The sequence below is a fragment of the Filicampus tigris genome, chromosome 5 (genome assembly GCF_054856515.1).
Source record: "Filicampus tigris isolate MCC_2025a chromosome 5, RoL_Ftig_1.0, whole genome shotgun sequence".
Lineage (NCBI taxonomy): Eukaryota > Metazoa > Chordata > Actinopteri > Syngnathiformes > Syngnathidae > Filicampus > Filicampus tigris.
Window position 1 is genome coordinate 6005001 of NC_141221.1, and position 21993 is coordinate 6026993.

The window sequence follows — 21993 nt, forward strand, 5'->3', positions numbered from 1 at the left end:
ATTGTTTCAATATATGCAGTTGTCGTGCTTGAAATGTATACTCTCTGGCCACTACATTAGGTAGGCCATCACAATCAAGAGGTATTGTATATCAAAGGTTCACTATTTAATGATGTTTATTGATTTTGTAGAACTGCACCATACTGAGAGCTTTAACAAGATAAGATGTAACCTAAAATACATAGGCAGCCTGGTGGCCTTGTACTTAGCAATCTGTGTCCTAGTTAAGAGACTCTGGTTTTGAATCTCAACTCAGGTCATCCTACCTGGAGCTTTGAGTCTTGTCCGGGTTTTCTGTGGGAACTTCGGCTTCCGCCCACGTTAAAAAAAAAACGTGCATGTTCAATTAATTGAAGACTCTAAATCCACCATTTGTATGGCTGGGAATGAGAATGGTTTGCTTGTCTATATGTGCCCTGCAATCAGCAGGGTGTCGCCTGATTCTCGCCACAAGTCGGCATAGAAAATGGATGTAAAGAAATGCATTGCCAGAAATTCCCAAATCTTTTGCATTGTCTCATTCATTTCAGTGGATGAAATCGCAATTATAATATGGCTGCTCTACATACTGGGGATGGATGGGTGGATTGATGGAGGGAGGGAGGCATGGAGGGAATGATCGATTGTGATAGATAGGTAGAGTAACAGAGGAATAGATTGATTGGGGTATACATGGAAAGATAGAGGGATAGATAGATAGATAAAGGCATTGGTGGATAGATAGATAGATAGAGGGATAGACATGCAGAATACTTCACACCCTGTTTCATGTCATGCAAGTGAGCGAGCGTATACCCTGCCCTAGGACCATGGAAGGAGCCCGAATGTTGCTAGTGAGCGCCCAAATAGACAATAGACAGTTCTCAAACACGCGATCTGTAGTTCTCCCGCCATGTTGGCAGTTGGTATTGTGAAAATTCTTTTTCTGAACACTCAACAAGCAACGGAACAAAAAAATGCATGGGCCTCTGACATGACAAAGCTATAAAAGCGTTTTACTTGTGGAGACAGCACTTCGCACACTACCCTGTGTACTGTATGTGGCACAATGACACTTTAAACACAAACGCTTCCCACCGCCACTGTGTTGACAAGATAACAGAGCAAGTAAAAAGTATAGTTTGTGAAAGTAGCTCACAAACATCTAAACAGGAAAAAAAAGCAGACAACAATAGATTTAATTGGTTATTTTGTTTCACACTTGATGGGTGGACAGACCCTTTCCAAGACCTAAACAAGCAATTAAAAAGTATGTTTTCCATAATACTATATGTTCCCTTATATTTATTAGGTGTGTGTAACCAATCCATTTGGAAGAAGGCAATTTCCCTATTGGTTAGTTAGTTAGTTGGATGATTGGGTTCGTGATGAAGTTTCGAGGTCTCTTGTTGCCAGGTAACAGGATACAAACAAGGCAGACGTTCACGAAACCTGACCCTTAAACGCACATTCTCGTTCACGTGCGAGAGAATCAATTAGGATGTCTAATGCAAATTCAAATGTAGCAATGTGTTCTTTGGGGAGGCAAGCACACACAAATAAAGAAGTACAATCGAACAAAAGGAAGATGAAAGGAAAATAGAAAAGTAATGATTTTCCTGCCGCAGCCTATTAAGGATGGCATCTTGGTTTTGGCTCACTGATCCATGTTGGATGATCTGTCTCCCACACCTGTCTCCAATTACTCCTCACTTCCATTATCATATCTCTCATCGTCTTTACGGGGGTCTGAACAAACATTTGCATATAGTGTGACAAAGACGATGTATGTATTTATATTTTCTTGCTTTCCCGCGCTTCCTGAAGAGACGGTCAAGACTAATGAAGGTAATTAAATAATAAAGCCGACAAAAAAGACTGAAAGGCAATTGAAGAAGTTGTCAGATTGCAATCTCAGGGGGGATTGAGCTGACTGGAACGAGAACGACAGAACGCCTCGAGAGGATTGATGCCACCTGCGGGCGAGGCTATCATTAGCCTACATTGCACGACGAGTATCTATTTGCTTATTGATTGGATTGGATTTGATCTGTTCTTTTTAACAATTGTTCAACTTTTGTAATTGTTTCCTCTATTAACAGAAGAGGATTTATCACCTGTTTTTGTGTCTGTTTGCACAAAACCGTTGTTGGGTACGACATTATATGAGACTTCAGCCGATCTCATGAGAATTCATCTATCAACAATTAACTTTGCAACTGTATTCAACTTTTTTCTTTTAATTTTTGGTGGCAAAGAGAAAAGATGTGATCACAGAACCAAAAATGGAAGGTAGGGTGTGGATAAATTAAGATTTTGGTATTTTAAGATCATTTAAAATTGTAATAATGACAACTTGACAAGGTGGGTTAATGGTTAGCATGGTTGCCTCACAATTGCGAGCTTCAAATTTGGGTTTAAAAGTGTTTTATTTTTGTAAATCCAAATTGTCTGTCGGAGTGAAGTATTGTTTTACTATAGAATATGTGCCCTGCAATTCGCTGCAGTTGGCCAAAATTCACAGTTCACACTCAAATTCTCACATATGGACAATTTAGAGTCTTCAATAAATCTAACATGAATGTTTATGGAATGTGGAAAGAAGCCGCAGTACTCAGAAGAAAAAAAAAAAACACGAGGGCACATGAAAAGTGCAAACAGGGAAATCCAGGCCTGGTATTCGAACCCTGAACTTTGGAACCGTGAGGCATATGCGAACAATGCCCTGTAAAGAAATAGCTACTTAAGTGTCATCTTCTCTTTCAGTTCTTATGTGTGGTAAACCACTCTGTAACGCACACTACCGTCACCTTCAGGACTGAAATGGAATAATATTGCAACTGACAATAACAGCTAGGATGAGGGCGGGGTGGTGGGGTTCTAATAATACTATCTTTGCATTTCAATATTTGAAATTGAGTGCCACCTGCTTTCCAGTAAACACACAGAGCTGAAGTGCACAATATGAGGAAATGACAATAGCAAGCACACAGCTGCGTGTCAATCTTATCACCCATACTGTATATAGGAGTCTGCATCGGAAAAAGTCACAAATGAACAAGACTTGATTGACAGCAAAGGCAAACCCAAAATTGATCTCCATGCATGTCACGAAGGGACACACTGTCTCTCTGCTGCGTCTTGATTGATTGTGCTTGCCCCTAATCTCATTTTTATTCAAATGTCTGCACATGTTTCTGGAAGCCTGACGGAATATTCGACCGGGGAGGAATCTGTAGTCCCTTGATTTGTTAAATGAGAATTAAACAAAAGCAGAAGCAGAGTCAGCGGGATGCAACATCGTGAACCAGTAGAGAGACGAAGTTAGGAAGATGCTCGGAGGTAGAAAAAAGAGGTTTGATCTTGCACTGTGTGCTTTCGGATCAGAAACCGTCTCTGCGAGTGTTGGGAAATATTAGGGTATTGTTTGAAAAGAAATCGCTAGAAGATGCAATTACTCTGGAGCAAGGCTGGTGTCGTCTTTTTTCTTATGCTTGTGTGGCCCAAGATGTGAAGATATCAAGATGCGAGTGTGTCTCCGGGCACTTGCTCTTTTCTTTTACTGCGCGAGAGTCTCATGCCTACTTTGCTCTTATTTCTCTGAATCACTTGCATCAAAGTCATAGAGGAGTGATGCAAGATGACAGGCACGCAGCTAAAGCAGACTTTCGAGATACAAGTTAACTCTTTGTTGGACACTCACTAAAATACTTGAAAAGTAGCTGTTTTTCACTTTTTAAATCAAAATGATGCATTAACCCTATTTTTTTAAAACACTTAACTCAATATTAGGATATGTATAGGGAAACAACTATTTACACCTTTGAGGAATTTGGAGACGTTCTTATAATCACACTAAAAAAAAAATTGTAAATGTACTATTACATGTTTTCACATGCTCCTCACAACATTCTCAAATTGTTTTGAAAATGTGATATATTGCCCACCTGTAGTCATTTCATAATACAGGCTGATGGGGAAAAAAGTCTAAGTTTTAAGTTTTCGCTTTTACTTAACACTTTTTTTTTTTAACTCATAGTGACTGGGGAGATTTATTTACTCAACAATGTATTCATTAATTTGTTATTTTACTTCATGCTAAGTACTCTAGGTCCTCAGTTTACGACAAAGATCTGTTTTACGGCAGCAATATACGATGGAATAAATGACTGTGTTTATTTTGTACTGCAAGACCACCTATTCTCACATTGTTGTGCAAACTATTTCCGTTTGTAACCTTGAAAACTAGCATATAAATATGCTGGTATATTTATAAACTGAGGAGCCACTGTACTTCAGTGCCATGATACAATGCAACAGCAATCAAGAACTGCAGCAACAATAACCCAGGCTCATGGTCCTGGGCTGTTATTGCTTCATTAAATGAGCTATGCCACCGCAACTCGGGGAAAAAAAGCATTTTAAAGTGACAAACAAGACACCCAGTATGTAAACAGCAAGAGAGAAACAAGATTGTGTTAATTTACTCTGCTCCCCAGGTGAAGAGGATCAAAATTAAAAGACTGACGCGAGTGATGGAAATACAAGCGAGACACCAAGGTGCCTTCAATTTTGTGATTATGGATGTTCGCAGGTTGTCATTTGTGTGAGGCTAAAATAAGGTCTGATGCAACGATTAGGATTCATGTGTGGATGTGTTGTCGGGCTGCTGGGTGGCGTGTTGTTGTGCTTTGAGGGAGTTTTGAGAAAGTCTTTGAGGGAGTTTGGACAAAGTTTACCTCGGCTCCATTCTAGACGTGCTACAGTGAAGACTTCAGAGTCAACACTTTTAGCAGTTCACTTGAGGCAAAAGTCAACGTGGTTCTTATGCCCACACAATAAAAGCGCTAAAAGCTCCCAAGATGCTACTAAGTGCAAACAGTATGGCCTTACACAAATTCAAATTTGGGCATCCATTTGATTAAAAATGTTGCTGTATACTCCAGGCATGGTTTGAAATTGCAAAATGTTTGCACCCAAAACACTTAATGAGAGCACATTGCGTGTTAGTCTTTATAAAAGCTATTTTTAAGGACTTTTTGTTTGATTGAGGTGGGATTACCACAACCTCTGAGCCCAGTTCTTTTCCTTAATACATTTCAACATGTTTTAAACAGTTGTATGTTCTAGGTCAGTGGACTCCACAGAGAAACACTCAGACTTCAGGTTAAGTGAGGTATACATGTACCGATTTTAGACAACATCATCAAGTCGCCCCCAAACACAATGTCTATCGTAGTTCCAAGGCTGACCTGTGAGAGGCAGTATATTGTTGTTACAGGGCTTCCGGAATGTGTAAACAAAAGGTTGTAGTAGAAGAAGAAATGTAAGCCTGTAGGCTAATTGTTAGCTTAACTTCACATTGAAGTTGTAAACCCTTCTCTCTGTCATTTTTACTGTAGTGACTAACTTAAAAGATTTGTTATACAAACACTCAACAGAACCATTTGCTCCTCTATTTTTGTGCAGCAACAGTGGCACCTTCCTAATGAGATATTGCGCCATTTCACCTCAAAACCACGGAGCCAGTTAGGCTCAGCCTAACTCGGCGTTAACTCAAAATCAGTCCAGATTATAAATTAAGTAGTTCAGTCATCAACACAAGCGTGCCAGCATACTAAAGCGATAGTTAATCCTTCTTAAGTGGCCTCAGTCAAAGATGTGGCATGTAGCAGGTGGCGGCATAAAAACAGAGATGTAGTTTATTCAGTCTGTAAGAGACCACAGGTGTTGAGCAATTTTTATTTTAAGCGCTTTGTGGCCCGCTGTAAACACATCAGCAGGCTATCGAACATGCATGACAACAGTTTAACCTGCATAATAACTCCCTGGAAAATGCCCCGCCGCCTGGTCACTTTCAGTAATTTGTCGGAGCGGTGTAAGGCTTCGACAGCTGCCGGCCGTGCCCAAATGTTATCTTTATCATCTTCAACAGAAAGCCTAGAGAAACAGACAACATGTTCTTCCTGCTGTCGTCAACACCGCTACTGCTATGTATTTAACATTCAAGGACATGAGCCTCTCCCATCTGTTGTTGTTCAGGTCATAAAAGAAGTACCGGTCGAATCATTGGCAAGAGCAGTATAGAAAGGAATGAAATTAGTATAACTCCTGAGTTTATCAATGTAAAATAATGAGTTCATCTCAGAAGCATCACAAAGAATGTTGCGACCTTGCTGCTATTTAATGGATCCGGTGAAAAGGCTCTTTTATTCTTAAGTTTGTTTCTGAAAACGGTGATCTACAAAGAAAGAATCCAGCTAGAAAGTCACTTGGTTGAGCACAGACCCACGGTAAGGTGGAAAAATTATGGTCTGCATACCAACACAACAGAACACTATAAACCAAATCTGTTTATTTGCAAGTGTATAAAACAGGGCAACCAGGTACTGTTTAGTGCAACTGTAAAAAGTGCAGTTAAACATGAATGTATAGTTATTCATCAGTATGTATTGATATTCATTTATTCTATGCAGTGACAGTTCTCGGAGGTGCCTGGCCCCCTTAACTCTGTGCCTCCACCCCTTCTCCACCAAGTAGATACTAAGCAATTTATTAGGATGATTTGTGTTATGCTACGTTCGCACCAATCGCGGATGAAGCGTTCCGCTTCGCTCTATTCGCTAGCGTTTGACCGCGGGAAATTTGAAACCTGCCGCCGAGTGAACGCTGTGTGTGACGTAGCAGGCCTGATGCTGATTGGCTGCCGCGAGGCGAAATGGCAAAAAAGTTCATTTGTTTTAGACGCGCCAAATGGACGAATGGGCGGATTTTCGGTGCTTCGCTCTGCATCCCACCGCTCCAAACGCATCATTTGCGCCGCCCCGCACGCAACCGCGCCCGCCCGCGCGAAATACATTGACTCCAATTGAAACGCGCCGCCAGAAACGCTCCCCACGGAATTGGTATGAACGCAGCCTTGCAGCGCATCGTATTTGGTACGGTTTGCATTGATTTCTGTATCTACGGTATAGTCAGCGCACAGAAAGCTTTTCAAACTTTCTCTGTGGAAATCTTTCGTTTAAGCACGCAATATATATATTTTTTATAATTGTAGAACAAAACGGAAAAGCTATGAAATTATTCTTAAAAGTAAAAAGCACTTTCAAGTTTGTCTGAAAGGTTGTAAAGAGTTGAATGAAGTTGAATCAATTCTCAAGCCCTGCAGTGAATTATTGCGCACACACGGCCAAACCTCTAAACACACACACATGCCTACTTCACAGGACTACAGACTGTGAAATTATCCAATCAGAGGTGCTTGTCGGTTCGCAGATATCATCACGCGTAGGCCAACTGAGGTGAAACACATGCACTACGCACACTACAGAGAGGCTTTGAAAATTTCATAAAGTACCATTAAACTTTATGACACACCAAGTGAAAATAAAGGTGTTTGGAGGAATGGTATCAAAGTGTCACCGCTGAGTTGTTGGTTTCTTTACTTTTTATTTCTCTGCATAAACATTAGGTGTGGTTAATGTTACCACGAGGCTGTGCGAACAACTACCTCAGCTATTATGGAACAGATGCTGATCATGAATTATGACACAAGAACAGGCCTGCCCTAAGCATCTAATAACAATCTAAACAAAAGATATCACAAAGTGGAACTGGATGTCACACGTACTTTGTACGACATTTGAGGCATATTTTGTCGGTTGAAAGATTCAGCCGTCGAGGTACCACTTTGCACGTACCCCACGAAAGGGGGATAATATGAGCCAGTAAGTCAATAACACTTCTGCATTTAGAGCCGAGAGGGAACGATAAGCAGTGAAGTTGTTTTTCCATTTAAATTTGCTATCTCAGAAGAGAAGAATAACCTTGCTGCAGTGCACTTATGAAATATTGTCTGTGATGAATTAGTCCTTGGCGACCGTCTGGAATGTGTGTGCAGCCCCCAATCCATCTGATCTACAGAAATGTTTCAATCATTCACTCACAAAAGATGTCCAATGTCTTGACATAAGCGCCCGGGCTTTTCTAAAACGCCATTGACGTTTTATTTCAGGTGAAGTATGGCCGCTTCGGCTTCGTGTGGGATGCGGCGGTGCTGGAGTATGTCGCCAACAACGATGAGGATTGCTCCTTCTACACGGTGGGCAGCAATGCGCCGGACCGCGGCTACGGCATCGCCATGCAGCACGGCAGTCCCTACAGAGACATTTTCTCCCAGAGGTAGGAGTCACTCCCTCAAGGCAACGCTCGGTGGCATCACTGTTTGTTCACAATTGACATGCAAATTTGTGTAATTCTACTTCACAACTGCGACCGCCCCGCTTCCGAGGCTAGGTTTGTGTAAAAATGAATAACTTTCCCGAGATGAATTATCATATTTATTCTCTCCTTGTCTAAAGGTCAAACCGGTTTTCCATCAGCACTTTAAATTCAGTTTGACAAAATAGAAAATGTCCACTCTGATAAAATTCTGCCTTCGGGGATGCTTGAAAATCGTCTCCTCGGGCCAGGCGGCAACTAATAGCAGAATAAATTGTGCGTTCTGTATATCTTCCAGGAGGCAGATTGCACTCTGTCAGCCTGTGAGAAGCTACACTGCTTAGCATTAGCATCAGCCTTTTCTTCACTGAGATTCACACATCATCTGACAATCTTTCAAGAGACACATACCGACACAACCTATATGGCTGGATTTACACTGCAGGTGCAAGTGCCCAGTTACAGGTTGTCCATAATGATGAGACCAAAGTCTCAAGATGCCATTCCCGTAAAGACAGTAATTGTATTTCATAATTCTTTTCGAAGAAATTGTGGTTTTTTGCCAGTTTCTAGGTGGCCTTCACAGTCACAGGCAAACATATCCTCAAGATTTGTCCAACTGCTACCACATTTGAACCACGTATACTAGATGTGGTCGACATTAAACTATTATTAAAAAAAACGTTTTCCCTGTTGTACGTGGTTAAAGCATGGCAGCAAACTGTAGTAACTTGCCTTAAAATGTGAAACTCTAATAACTCAACTCCATAATGTCAGAACAGAACCAAACGTGTGATGATACCATTCGCAGGTACTCCTTACTGACTGGAATGTGTCTGTATCAGCAATATACTTTCATCACTGGCATGGGCAGTGTTCTGTATGAAAGGCTACTGCTTCAACATGTAACCCACTAAACAAGATAATCTTGTTGATAGGAACAACAGCTCAATCAAATTACACGTGACTGAGAAAGTCTCAATCGCTTGTCAATCGGAATTATGCATATAAATCCCTGGCGTCAGGGCCGGCTCATGCATAAACTGAAATAGGCAGATGACACGAGTGCCGTGGACTCTAGGGGGTGCCAAAACTCAAATGAAAATTCACCTCCAATATAATATTCAAACTATTTCTAAATAATTATTTCAGATCAATGAATGAAGAGTGAATTGAAATGAATATAAAAAAATCCAATAAGTGAAGCAGAGCAAGGTGTATTTTGAAATCAGCGTTCCTGCCCAGACGGGCACTCTGCGTCACCTGCATCTGGATGAACTCTTGAGTTCTCGGGTGGCGGGTTTGCTTGAAATGGTGTATGAAAAACAAAATGATTCCGCTATCAGCACAATTTAAAATGATCACATTTTTATATTTAAAAAAAATCACATTAAAGGGCACTATGACAATGTAAATAATTTTTTAAATGTTAAACGACAAAGTTAAAACAACCGTGACAGCCAAATTTGTTGTGAACAAAAGTGAAACATGAGTACATCTAAAGCCCGGTTCACACAACAGGATAATCGGCCCGATTTTAGCCCAGAATCTCCCCTCCCACAAATCGTAGGTCGGCCCCGATTCTTATAATAGCACCAAAGATAATTTTAGAGGATAATCCTGCCGTGTGTTGTGGTATGCTCAGACTGATCTTGACCGCTTGGGAAGACGTCCGACTTGCAATCGGGGATGTCGGATTGTGGCCCGACTTCGCACTATGTGTGTTGTGCCCCGAGGACAAACCGCCCAAAGACAACCTGGGTGGACTCCAGCACACCCACAACCCTTCGGGAGAAAAAGCGCTTCAGAAAATGGTTGGATGGATGATAATAAGAAATACTCCTCCTCTGGCTGATTGATATAGTCCTCTTTGGGAGGAGGGGCAAATGTATGTCCCCAGAGAACTTTGTAAACATGTCAAAAGGAACAAAACTATCCAGAGCACAGGGAAGGAAAAAAGAGGAGGGAAGAAAAAAAAGAGGAGGATAAAATTGGAGAAAGAGACATCAAGTTGTTGACCCTGTTGGTATGCTCAATTAGGTGTCACAACAGCATGTCACTCACATGATTTGTTTGACAGTAGCCAAACAGTCATGAAATTAAGAAAATGTTCCATTTTATATTTGTAATGGTGTGACGTTATCATACACGCAAATTAAAGACAATATTAAAAATGTTCACTTTTCTTATAAGCGCATGTAAATGAGCGTCGGAGGGTGCGTCATTTAAAATCTCGGCTAGGGCCTGGCCCTGCCTAGCGTTCCAAGTTTGACCACCTATTAAAACATGTTTTCATAGGTATTTACAAAAAACACACAAACTCCTAAAGATTCACCTATTGGTGATTATTTTACACATGCACTCAACCAAATCTGACGATGCACACTGTGAATTCCAAATAATTTGCATCAATGATTGCCTCACGGACTACCTTCGTTGTTTTACCGATCCAGTGATGATCATGCCTGGCTGTTTCCTTGTAAGTCCTCAGATGCCTAGCAGCCCCGCATTGCAGCTGCAGTCGTATAAATCCAAGGGTTTCTTGGTGACCTGCATATGGAGCGCTCGTGCCTTCAGATAACAGCTTTCTCTTTTAATCATTGTGCGCAGGGATCATTACAAGAACAGGGAAAATATGGAAAGCTGTTATCATCAGTGAGCTGTCACGGTTCTATTCAATTTCTATATATTGTAAGTTAAATGGTAGGTTACTCCATTTTTTTTTTCAGTGTGATTAGCAACATTTGATATGTTTTGAAAGTGAGCCTTTTTCCTTTACAAGTGTTTCCAAGCAGAATTATTATGTTCCTCATTATCTCTATCAACAAGATGCTAATTAGAAGCCCATTTGTCCAACTGTTTTTTGACCATACAAACCACACAGCAATCACAGGACGGTGTGTTTCATTGTGTAAACAGCTCTATTAAAATACCACTGATTAGCCCTCACGTACCTGGTTCATGCTAAACTGGAATTAAAAAACAGTTGAGATGGTTCATTTGCCATCAAGTAAACAAATATTTATGTTATTACATTTACTTTAATACTGGCTTCAGTACAAAACTGAGAGGGAATATTGGAAGGGATGATGCAGAGTGCAAATGTGCATATGGGATCTTAAACGCAGACACACACACGAAGAAAATGCGACATATTTTATAAAAGGCCAACATCTGCCTGTAGCATTCATAGTCTGACAACTCACATTCATTGTAGTGACAAAGCTGCAGTTCTAGGGACTGTGTCAGTCATCTCTTGCCACTTCTCTTTATTTATATTTAATGCATGTATATGACAGTACAAAGTAAGGACAACAACGAGAAACAATTTTTGCCCACAATGTTTCTTTCCAGCCATTTAATTCCGTCATTTATTCTGTCGATGGAAGTTGTTAGTGTGATCCATATCAATAAGCTCTTTCAATATGTTGAAAGGTATTGGACAAAGATCACTACTGGATCCACTTAAGATTAGCAGTATTCTTGCAAAAAATAAATATTCTTATAAATACTATTCATATAAGTACCTTAATCAAGTATTTAAAGTGGAAGTCAACCCCCCAAAATTCTGTGCAATAATATGTTCTATGCACCTTCACTCGTCAAACGTGGCGTTCTGATTAATATTGTGTCTGTGGGATATTAGTTAAGCAGAAAAATCCACCTGTTTTTAGCCATCTCAGTGGGCAGGCATTTTGTCACTTTTGTCGACTGAAAATGACATCACAGTTACTCAGGGCTCAGGTAACAATGGTGGCTTAGCTTCAGAACACAGGTGAGCTGGGATTGGTTGTTAGCACAGCCCTAAGCAGGTGATAAGTCATTTTCAGTTGACAGCAAGTGACAAAATGGCCTCCCCGAAGATGGATAAAAATGGGTGGATTTTACTTCTTAAATCATATTCCACAAACATAATATTAATCAGAATGCCGTTTTTAGACTAGTGGGCCTGCATAGAACATATTATTGTAAAGAAAAGTTTTGGGTTGACTTCCTTTTTAAAGACGAAGTTGCCTATTTTTGAGAGTTCTCCCTACGGTCAATTTGAATCAGTATTTATTTTGTAAAAGAGCTCTTATTGCCAAAAAGATACCCACATGAATCTAAATAATTCCTAACATCAACAACAACAGAAATCAGTAAGAAACAAAGTAATCGTACGCCATGGCTTGGGAGGAACTCTACATTTTGCTTGTGAATGTTTGCCGTAGTATTCAACTTACTTTCTCTCAGCTACTACCTGTAACTCCCCAGAGGTATTTTTAGAGATGAGGAAAGACTGATTGTCTTTAGCACTTTAGAGAGAGAGAGAGGGGAGGCTATTGTCTTTAGAAATAGACAGCCTCCTTTAACATCCTCATTTTCAACCACTTTGTTGTGAAGAAGAAGCTATTGCTAGAGGTCAGGTGAAGCGCCTCCATCTGGGTGTGTTTGCTGCAGCAGGAGAACAGATGCAGTGGCTGACTTTGTGTTTTCGTCTTTGTGTGTTGTGTGTTTTTTGGATGGATGGAGACAGCCTGCAGATTAGCCAGATGCAGAAAAGTCCAGTGTAAAGGAACAGTCTACTAATTTCAATGCATACAAGTTGTTTTGACGTACTTAGAAGAAATGATTGTCGAGGGGAGTCTGAAGCCTCACTCATGGACACACACACACACATATATACTTATACATATACATATATATATATATATATATATATATATATTTCTCTGCTGTCATTTTCTCTGTATTCTTTCACTCATTTTTGACATTGGTATTTTTCATTATTCGTCTTTTATTTTTAATTATCATTTGGGATCTGACCTGCATGTACTTCCTGCACTGATTGCGGCTGAAAAATATTTAAACAAAAACCTGCAAATGGCATCTTTGTTATGCTCATTCATCCTCCTGACTGGTGAAAATGAATCTGGCTTTCTGAATTTAATGACCTTAGGGAGGTTTCACCGAATTTACATTTAAAGCCAGCCGAGTTTGCCTTTGTCAGTGTTCACTTGACAGCTTACTTATTTTCTTTTCATATCTTACCCAAACAATAAATTGAGGTTAAACTAGTGTCGCTTGTGTTGAAACAAATTCTCCCACTCAAAGTTCTCAGATTGTATTGTATTAAAGTGCTGCAGGGACCACTGAAAAGAAAGTTAGCCCTGTATGGCTCTTACAAACTGTTTTCTCAATGCTTTTAGTATTCTGGCAAGCAGCGCCCAGGGCAATAAATTTGTCAGAAATACATTACAGTTTAAAAATCTATCGATGAACTGACTTGTGAAAGTTTTGTTATTGCCGACCTTGAAGAAAAGCCCAATAAGCATCTGAAATGTATTCTGTAAAGTACTTACAATATAGATAAAAGGCATCATTGAAGTGCACATAAAACTGCTTTTGTCCGAGTAAATCTCTCATTTTGAGTCCCAGCAGAATGCTTGTAAAAAGGCCATGCAGACCTTGTATGTATAACATCCATAATGTAATGTTTACGTTGCTGTCACTGGCAATCTCTCAAACGCCGCCCACACACTTAGTGCTTTCATTAAATCTTTATTATTCCCAATTAATGACAGCAAGGTCCCCCTCTCACACTCGCAATGTGTTAATGACGGTTAATGAACATTTGACTTGACTCTGTTGTTTATCCTGTTCCAGCTTTGATGATCTGCTCCGCTTCACCCACACACTCTGCCTTAATGAGGCCTAATTGAAAACTTAGCTAACACACGGAATCCTCCAAACACTTATTGGAATTACTGAGCTTTGCTAAGTTTGCTTGTGGGACCAAAGACCTTTCATCCCCCGCTTGTAAGGCTTGCACGTAGAAACGGGAGCGCGGCGACTCCATGACTAGCACTACAAGATCACAGTGGGATAGTCTCGTTTTCTGTGTCCTGCTTTCCTCTGTGTTCTTAATCCCGTAGTGGTCTGTGCGGCTTGCCTGCCTTCTTATGCAGCAGGACCTTTAAAGTTAAATACAATAAGTTCCTCGATGCATGTTGCCCTTTCATGACCCTAGGAGCTCCCTTTTTGTTATAATTTCACAATAAAGATGTAGCTATACTGGCAAACATTTATGATGATAGTAATAAAAATCAACACTATGCAAATCTGAAAAATTGTTCAATAAACATATGCTTAAAGATGTTTCATCAAAGTTGAGCTTTATTTTTTTTTTTATTTTGACACCAATATTTTCCTTTTTGCTGAAAATGAATATCTGCTCCAGTTATCGGTTATCGGCCTCCTTGACTGCTCATAATCATTATCGGTATCGGCCCTGAAAAAAAACATATCGGTCTATCTCTAGTCTAGAGTCAGCCCAGAAAAATATTTTTTTGGGGGGGGCTGATAAAGGAAAAAGACTTGCTAGTGATAGTGTTGGTAACACTACGTATACTGTATTTGAAAAGGCTAAGGCGCTGCAGAGTTTTATGCTCGCGAACACACTGTGTTATTTCTTCATAATAAAGTTTGTTTTCACTTATTTCTCCATTGTTCTGAATTACTTTCTAACTACACAGAGAGAAAAACATTGTAGCCGAAACTTTATACTGGTGAATGAACTGATTAATTCTCTTTGTATTCATTTCATCTGGGAACCGAAATATTCCCTATTCACACACACATACACCCACACACCCGTACACACCCCTTCCTGCAGTGTACTGTGAATCCACCCCAAAAGCACGAGGCTGTCTTTTTCTACTTTAATGTGTGTTAGTCGTAGCTTCTTGCACTCAATGATCAGTGTGGTATGGCTGATTAATATTTGATCATCATCGATCTCAGCTCTGTCTAATGTGTCTTGAGTCAGCTGAAATTGTCCCTGTTCATAATCATTTCAACGCTCACTTGGAACACGGTGTGACTGTGTAACACAGAGGTCAGCATGTTTTGGCCACCATAAAAATGTGTCTTGATACGACAAGGATGATCACCATAGAGAGTAGAATTTGGCACTAGGAATGTGTCTTGATCAAAAACTGAATCAAGTATGCACAACCAGTGCTCAGTGTCTTGACGGCTATTGAAGTCTAGCTGTGCTCCCGCCTTGTTCTTCCAGCTTTTATCCCCCCCAAAACACAGGAAAACGGCTTTAATAAGATGAGCCCCTTTTCAATAATTGGATGCATGCCACTGATTATTCTTGCCGGTCTTGATTTGTACACAGTGACCTGCTACTGTGTTGAACAAATCAACAAAATGACTCAGTCCAATGTCACTGCTGTTTATCATAGATTTGGACTCATTTCACCGCATGGATAGAATTCATGGGTCCAAACAAATGTTTTTAGTCTTTAGTCACCCATTCAGAATTGGATAATAAATCCATCCATTGTCTATACCGCTTATCCTCACAAGGGTCGCGGGGCGTGCTGGAGCCTATCCCAGCAGTCTTCGGGCAGTAGGCGGGGGACACCCTGAATTGGTTGCCAGCCAATCGCAGGGCACACAGAGACAAACAAACAGCCGCACTCACAATCACACCTAGGGACAATTTAGGGTGTCCAATCAACCTACCATGCATGTTTTTGGAATGTGGGAGGAAACCGGAGGACCCGGAGAAAACCCGCGCAGGCACGGGGAGAACATGCATTGGATAAAATACTTAATAATTCCTAAAATGAACAACTTACTCTTGTTTTCACATAAATAGTGAATTATAACAGTAGGTGTTCTCATTGGGCTGTGAGGTTCGAATAAGTGTAATGGCCTGAAATTATTCATTTCTATGAACCGGGGTGCTCACATGGTTATTTGTTTACACGTTAAACAAAGGTGTAACCATCTTTTTAAACCATTATTTCAACCGTTATCTACATTGACTGCCAGAATGTTTCTATAAAATCCACTGATCACACCCCCTGTTGACTTTCACAAAAGCTCAGAGCTGTCATTTTGTTTTTAATTACGACTGAATTCCAACAACCTGAGGCTATGAACATAATGTTGACAATTTTTGAAATTTGAAGTGTTTTTTGTTTTTTGTTCGTTTTGTTTTGAAGACGAGTTGAGACTCTGAACATACTAGTGCGGGTGAAGGCTGATTGCTGTTATTTCGGTTTAATAAACCACATGCTGGAAACAGATAATTGACAGTAAAGGTGTATTTTTGCATACAGTTTTTATTTTAAAGATGAGTAAATACTGCAGACAATGGCGGGTACCTGATTTTAGTGTAAAATATAAATGATGCTTTAATGACGTGAGGTTTGTGGCAACATGGCATTTTTATTTTGCCACCCATCTTTTCAAGCAGAGAGGAATTCTTCTCAGCAGATTTTCAGCTCATAAATTTTCAGTTTGGCATTATTTTCATACATCATTCTATGATTTCCAACAAATCCGCCTAAAGGTTCCAGGTGTAAGTTTGTGCTTTTGCTTTTTTACTACTTTGTTGTAAAACAGTTCACAATTGGGAAACAGTTTAAATGTGACAAACACTGTTGTAATCAGGCAGCAAAGAGAAACGATGTTTACGTCTCGGTTCAAGCTGTATTGGAATTCATTTGGGAACATGGTGCCATTGAGTGACTGAAGTTTTGTAGTTTTGGTTTGTGAGCCTGAGCGTGGAAACCCTCTCTGTCTTGCTCGACTTTGAGAACAATGCTCCTGATTTCATTGCGTAAAAGCGACAAGTTAGCTGGTCATTTTCAAAGTCTCATGCATTCAAAAGCAGGACCGCTGTGTGATTGAGATTTATATTAATAAATGATCTATATTATAAATGAAATACATGTATTTTACAGAGTCACTGATAGTGTAGTGGTACACACGCCTGAGTTGTGTGCGGGCAGCGTGGGATCGATTCCCGCTCAGCGACGGTGTCTGTGTGTGCCCTGCGACTGGCTGGCGACCAGTTCTGGGTGTAGTCTGCCTTCGGCCGTTGACGGCTGGGATAGGCTCCAGCACCTCCCCGCGACCCTGTATAGGATAAGTGGTTTGAAAGATGACACATGACACATGTATTTTAAAAATTAATACATTATTCATCCATCCATTACGCAAACTGCTTATCCTTACAAGGGTCGCGGGGGTGCTGGAGCCTATCCCAGCAGTCTTTGGGCAGTAAGCGGGGTACACCCTGAACTCGTTGCCAGCCAATCGCAGGGCACACAGAGATAAACAAACATTCACACTCACGATCACACCTAGGGGCAATTTAGAGCGTCCGATCAACCTACTTTGTATGTTTTTGTTATGTGGGAGATAACCGGAGTACCCGGAGAAAACCCAGAATATGCAAACTCCACCCTGGAAGGCCGGAGCCCGAATTTGAACCCACGACCTCTGCACTGTGAGGCGGACATGCGAACCAGTCATTCACGGTGCTGCCCGTAATACTATAATAAAAATAAAATGAATATAATAAATATAATACTATTTATGAAAAAATATATATGATCATGTGTATCCAACCATGGGTCAGACATCGAGATACGAATCCATTCTTAACTTTGGTGTATCATTGGAGCCCAATCACTCACCAATCTGGATAATTGAACTTGAAATGCAGTGTCCTCTGAAAAGACAAGTTTCATGCCCATCTGCCTCCAGCCACCACAAACGCCAAACAAATCTGACATTCTTTTCTGAAGACGAGGAGAATTTTTTACACAGTACAGAGAAAATATGATCCTGGATGAATCAGAAGCACCGGACGGCAGCGACCCGCATGAGAGCCCACTGATGATGTGAGCGTTGTTAAGCCAGTAAGTGAGCTGTCAGCCCAGTGTTGTTCTCATTTAAGGAGCTGACAGTCTCACGTTCATCTCAGAGCAAACAAACTCATTTCAGCACTACATGTCCATCTACCGTGCTCATCTTCTCCCTCCTCTCAGCTCATTTTATTCCACACGCCTCTGCTTTTTGTCCATTTCATCCTTTAGTCTTTTCTCCCTTGCCGCCTCCTTTTTCCCCCTCACTGCCTGATTTTGTCGTCAGACCTCCATCTCAACAGAAGCTACTCTCAATTTCTTACTCTATTTTCCATCATGTCCTATGAGTCACTCCAATCGCTCCCCTCCACCTCTCACTTCACGGCAACTTCCCACTTCCACTGTCTCCGACTGAGAATTGTGTTTGCGGCCGAGGAGGCGCGCGAGGGAACAGTCACTGAGAAAAGTGAATGTTGCTGCCGCAGGAATATTCTGCGCTGGTAGTTGTAGTGCAGCCGCATGGCAACACTTTGCAGCTCATCGCCTCTCGTGGAAGCAGTTACAAGGATGTCAACGCAGTTCTGAAAGGCTCTCAACTGTGCCGCCTGATGCATGATCATCAAACTCATCTGCATGTAAAATTATTGCAGCTGCTGCTCGTCGAGGAATCGAGGCATATGTGCCTTTATTCTCAGGTGAAATAGAATTCCAAGATACAAATGTAAAATTCTTTGTTCAAGCATAAAGAGGTTTTTGCCAAGGTTTAAGTTAGGCTTTATGACATATGGTTGGTCAATCAATGAAGAAACGATGAAATATGTTGAACCCTCCAAAGTAAGTTTAACCACATTTTTCTGGGCAAATGTGCCTTTAAAGTATCTAACAAAAGCTGGACCTCAAACCATCATCATGGGCTCCCAGCATTGGCAAAGACACATAATTGTAGTGTTAGCTTTTATAGAAATGGAAATGGAACTTACTGCAACATAGGCCTTGTCTACACGTAGCCACGTTTTTTTAAAAAACGTATATCCCCTACCCCCGAATTTGTAGGTACAGAAGAAGAGTACTGTTTACTTCTTTTTTTTTTTTAATTTTGCACTCAACCAATACTCCATACATTTACTAAATACTAAAAACTAAACTAAAAGTATTCAAAAATAAATAAATAAACTTGCTTGCAAAAATTAATTAAACCTAACTGAATAAAAAAAAAAAAAGCAGTTAAGTCAAGACAAAATAAAACCCAACTACAATGCTCTGAAGACCCTCCTCCGTCCACTCCAGCAGTGGTGCAGCAGCACAGCTTAATGTCTTTTAGCATCCATTTCGCTCCCGTAGGAATATGATTGTAACATTTGCAGCTGTTAGAAACAGCGACGATATCAAATGTGACACATTGCTTTTTAAAAACACACGTCCTTGAAGGCTTTTAGTTGTTTAGCCTCCTTTTTGTGTTCAATTCTAACTATATTTAATTGAGACATTTTTGTTGACACTGACTGACACAAAGTCAAATTGGCTTTGCCATATCAACCTAAATATAGCCTGCATCCCAACCCATGATGATGATAGGAGCTGACGCACTCTAAAAACTTTGACGCCCTATCACACACAATTTATCGTCGTTTCCTTAACCCAAAACCTACCACCCTCCCTTCTCAGTCTAAATCACTCACCCACCCGCTCAAATCAATTAATAATGCGTGATCACCCCACTATCAAGGCTGCTGCCCTCGTTGCCATGGTAACATCCAATCCGCCTCTGCAGAGAGCGTTGTGTCGGGGACCTGAAGCACACACACAAACCGACACACACGTAAGGTCGACATTTGCCTCCAACGCCGCGCGGGCAACCTTCTCCTCATTTGCTTTTAACATCGAGTGGGATTGTTAAAGTCATTATAGAGCTCCCCAGTCAAAGTCGACGATCTTAAAGCAAGGTGATAAGGTATTAGGCGCGCACACACACAAAACCGCTGTTTCATGAACACATTACCACACACGCATGCACTCATATTGTTTACGTAGCTACTGACCATTAAAAACATGAAAATGCACACCGAGGTCGACTGACACTTACTGTAAATCACATTTCATCTATCACACAAAAAGCTAATCCCCTAATACATCAGACTAACAGTGACATTGAGACCTAAATTGCATTAAAATTTATGCCTGATTTAGCGCGTTGTTGCGGAATTTCAAAAGACATGACACACAGAGGTGAAAAACTAAATGTGATCAATGTGAATATATTCATACTGTACACAATTCCTTGTATGAGAGTCAAGCTGCCAGGCAACAAAAAAGCTAGATGAAGTCCTGAGTGAAGGTTGATAGATATGGTGGGGGACGACATGAGAGCAGTTAGTATTAGAGAGGAAGAAGGGGAAGATGGGCTTAGATGGAAAAGGATGTCATGCTGTGGAGCCCCTGAAGAAAAAGAAGAGACACAATAGTCACAATTCCAAGTAATTCAAGTCATTATGTCCGATTAAGGATGAGTGTGCTACGCTGCTCAGGGTACAAAGGACCCCAGTAGAAGGGGGAAAATACAGTACATGACAAACTTTAATTTCTGTGAAACCTTTGGGCACTGATTGACTTCCAACTTATTGTCATTTCAAAAAACATTTTACCATAAGAAGTCATGTAAAGTGGAAACATTTCTTACTGGCTAAAACTGTCGCAATCCACTCTGGATGACTGTAACACTGGAAAACACCAAACGTGAAATCAGCCACATGCTGCATCACAGCGTAACCGATCACATTATATGTTCTCGTAAATTTCCATTAGACTATCATCACACATCTAACTCTTTATGCTTGGTTGAAATGAAATTTTAGCATTCCTAACTGCAAAAAAAAAAAAAAAAATCAACTGTAGGATAAAGGTGAAATGGCTTTAAACAATTTTACGGATGATTTGGCGCACTGTATTATTCGGTGCAATATCAACGAAAGGGTCTATTTGAAAAAATTTTCATACATATGGAGCACTGCGCAATATCTTTTTGAAGTATTGTATGTTAAATAGTTTATTGTAATTCTACCGTATGTTTATTTGATAGATTTAGCGCAATTATTCTGGGATCAGCCCTGACACAAAATATCGGGTTGCACCGCATGTCTTGCTTGCTTGCTTGCTTTCGTTCTCCGTCCAACTACACGGGGGTTGGTTGGAGAAGAGGAGGGGATCCTACGACAGACATAAAATACAGTTTAAAAATTGCTATTCAATCTGGTCACCTGTGGGTGTATTATTACTGTGGCTAATGCTAAATTGTAATGCTATTTTGGTTGACAGTTCAACAGCTGGAAACAAGACAATGTACTCACCATTATCCAACCTTTTTTGCTCGGTCCCGGTAGCTATTGGAAGCTGGCTGTGTCGTGTATCTCGCAGTCCCACATCATTGGAAACGCGCCGCTAGCAACACTCAGCGTGCATTCGGTCTGACCACAGCATTAGACTAGTAGGACTATATTTCCCATGATTCTTAGACGCAGAAGCAGAAAGTAGTCCGAGAAAACATGGATGCCTGCTAGCGATCAGATTCAGATGAGAACGTGAACATGAATGTGAAAGTAAATAAGAAGGAATTTAACTTTAGCCTCTCGATCCCACAGACCGCATTGATATTGTCCCACATTGTAACACTGGAAACGCTTGGCTCACGTTCAGTCCGGTTGGAGTGGTACTACATTTCCTGTGATTTTTAGACACGGAAGCATGAAGTAGTTGTAGTTCCGGTATTACCAAAATGTGAATACCTGATAGCAACTATGTGGATGAGAATGCAAACGTAATAGCAAGGAAATTGAATTAAAGATGAAAAACTGACACTCGTCCATACCTAATGCGCACCAGATTACAAGGGATGCTGTCAATTAAAAAAAAAAAAAAAAAAAGTCACGGATTTTACGGAATTTTATGGGTGCCTTGTGGTCTGAAGAAAACAGTACTTACCCTTTGAAAACAGACATACAATTCAGAAACTACATTAAGGCTTTCCAATGTATTCAAATTGAAAACGCTAAAGATTGAAATAGTCATACACCCACATACAGTATTCCTGTTCCATCATACTAAGAGCAATTAAAGAAAGAATTTTCACAAGGACACACAATTCTTA

General features: G+C 40.5%; 1 protein-coding gene across 5 annotated transcripts in view; it reads left to right on the forward strand.

Moving 5' to 3' along the window:
- grid2 (glutamate receptor, ionotropic, delta 2) overlaps nucleotides 1-21993 on the forward strand; it is a 440886-nt gene that overhangs the window by 397725 nt on the left and 21168 nt on the right. For all 5 annotated transcript variants that reach the window (XM_086031022.1, XM_086031021.1, XM_086031025.1 and 2 more), the window contains one exon: nucleotides 7994-8160. In XM_086031022.1, coding sequence (XP_085887148.1) covers nucleotides 7994-8160 — 167 coding nt within the window. The remainder of the gene's footprint in view (nucleotides 1-7993; nucleotides 8161-21993) is intronic.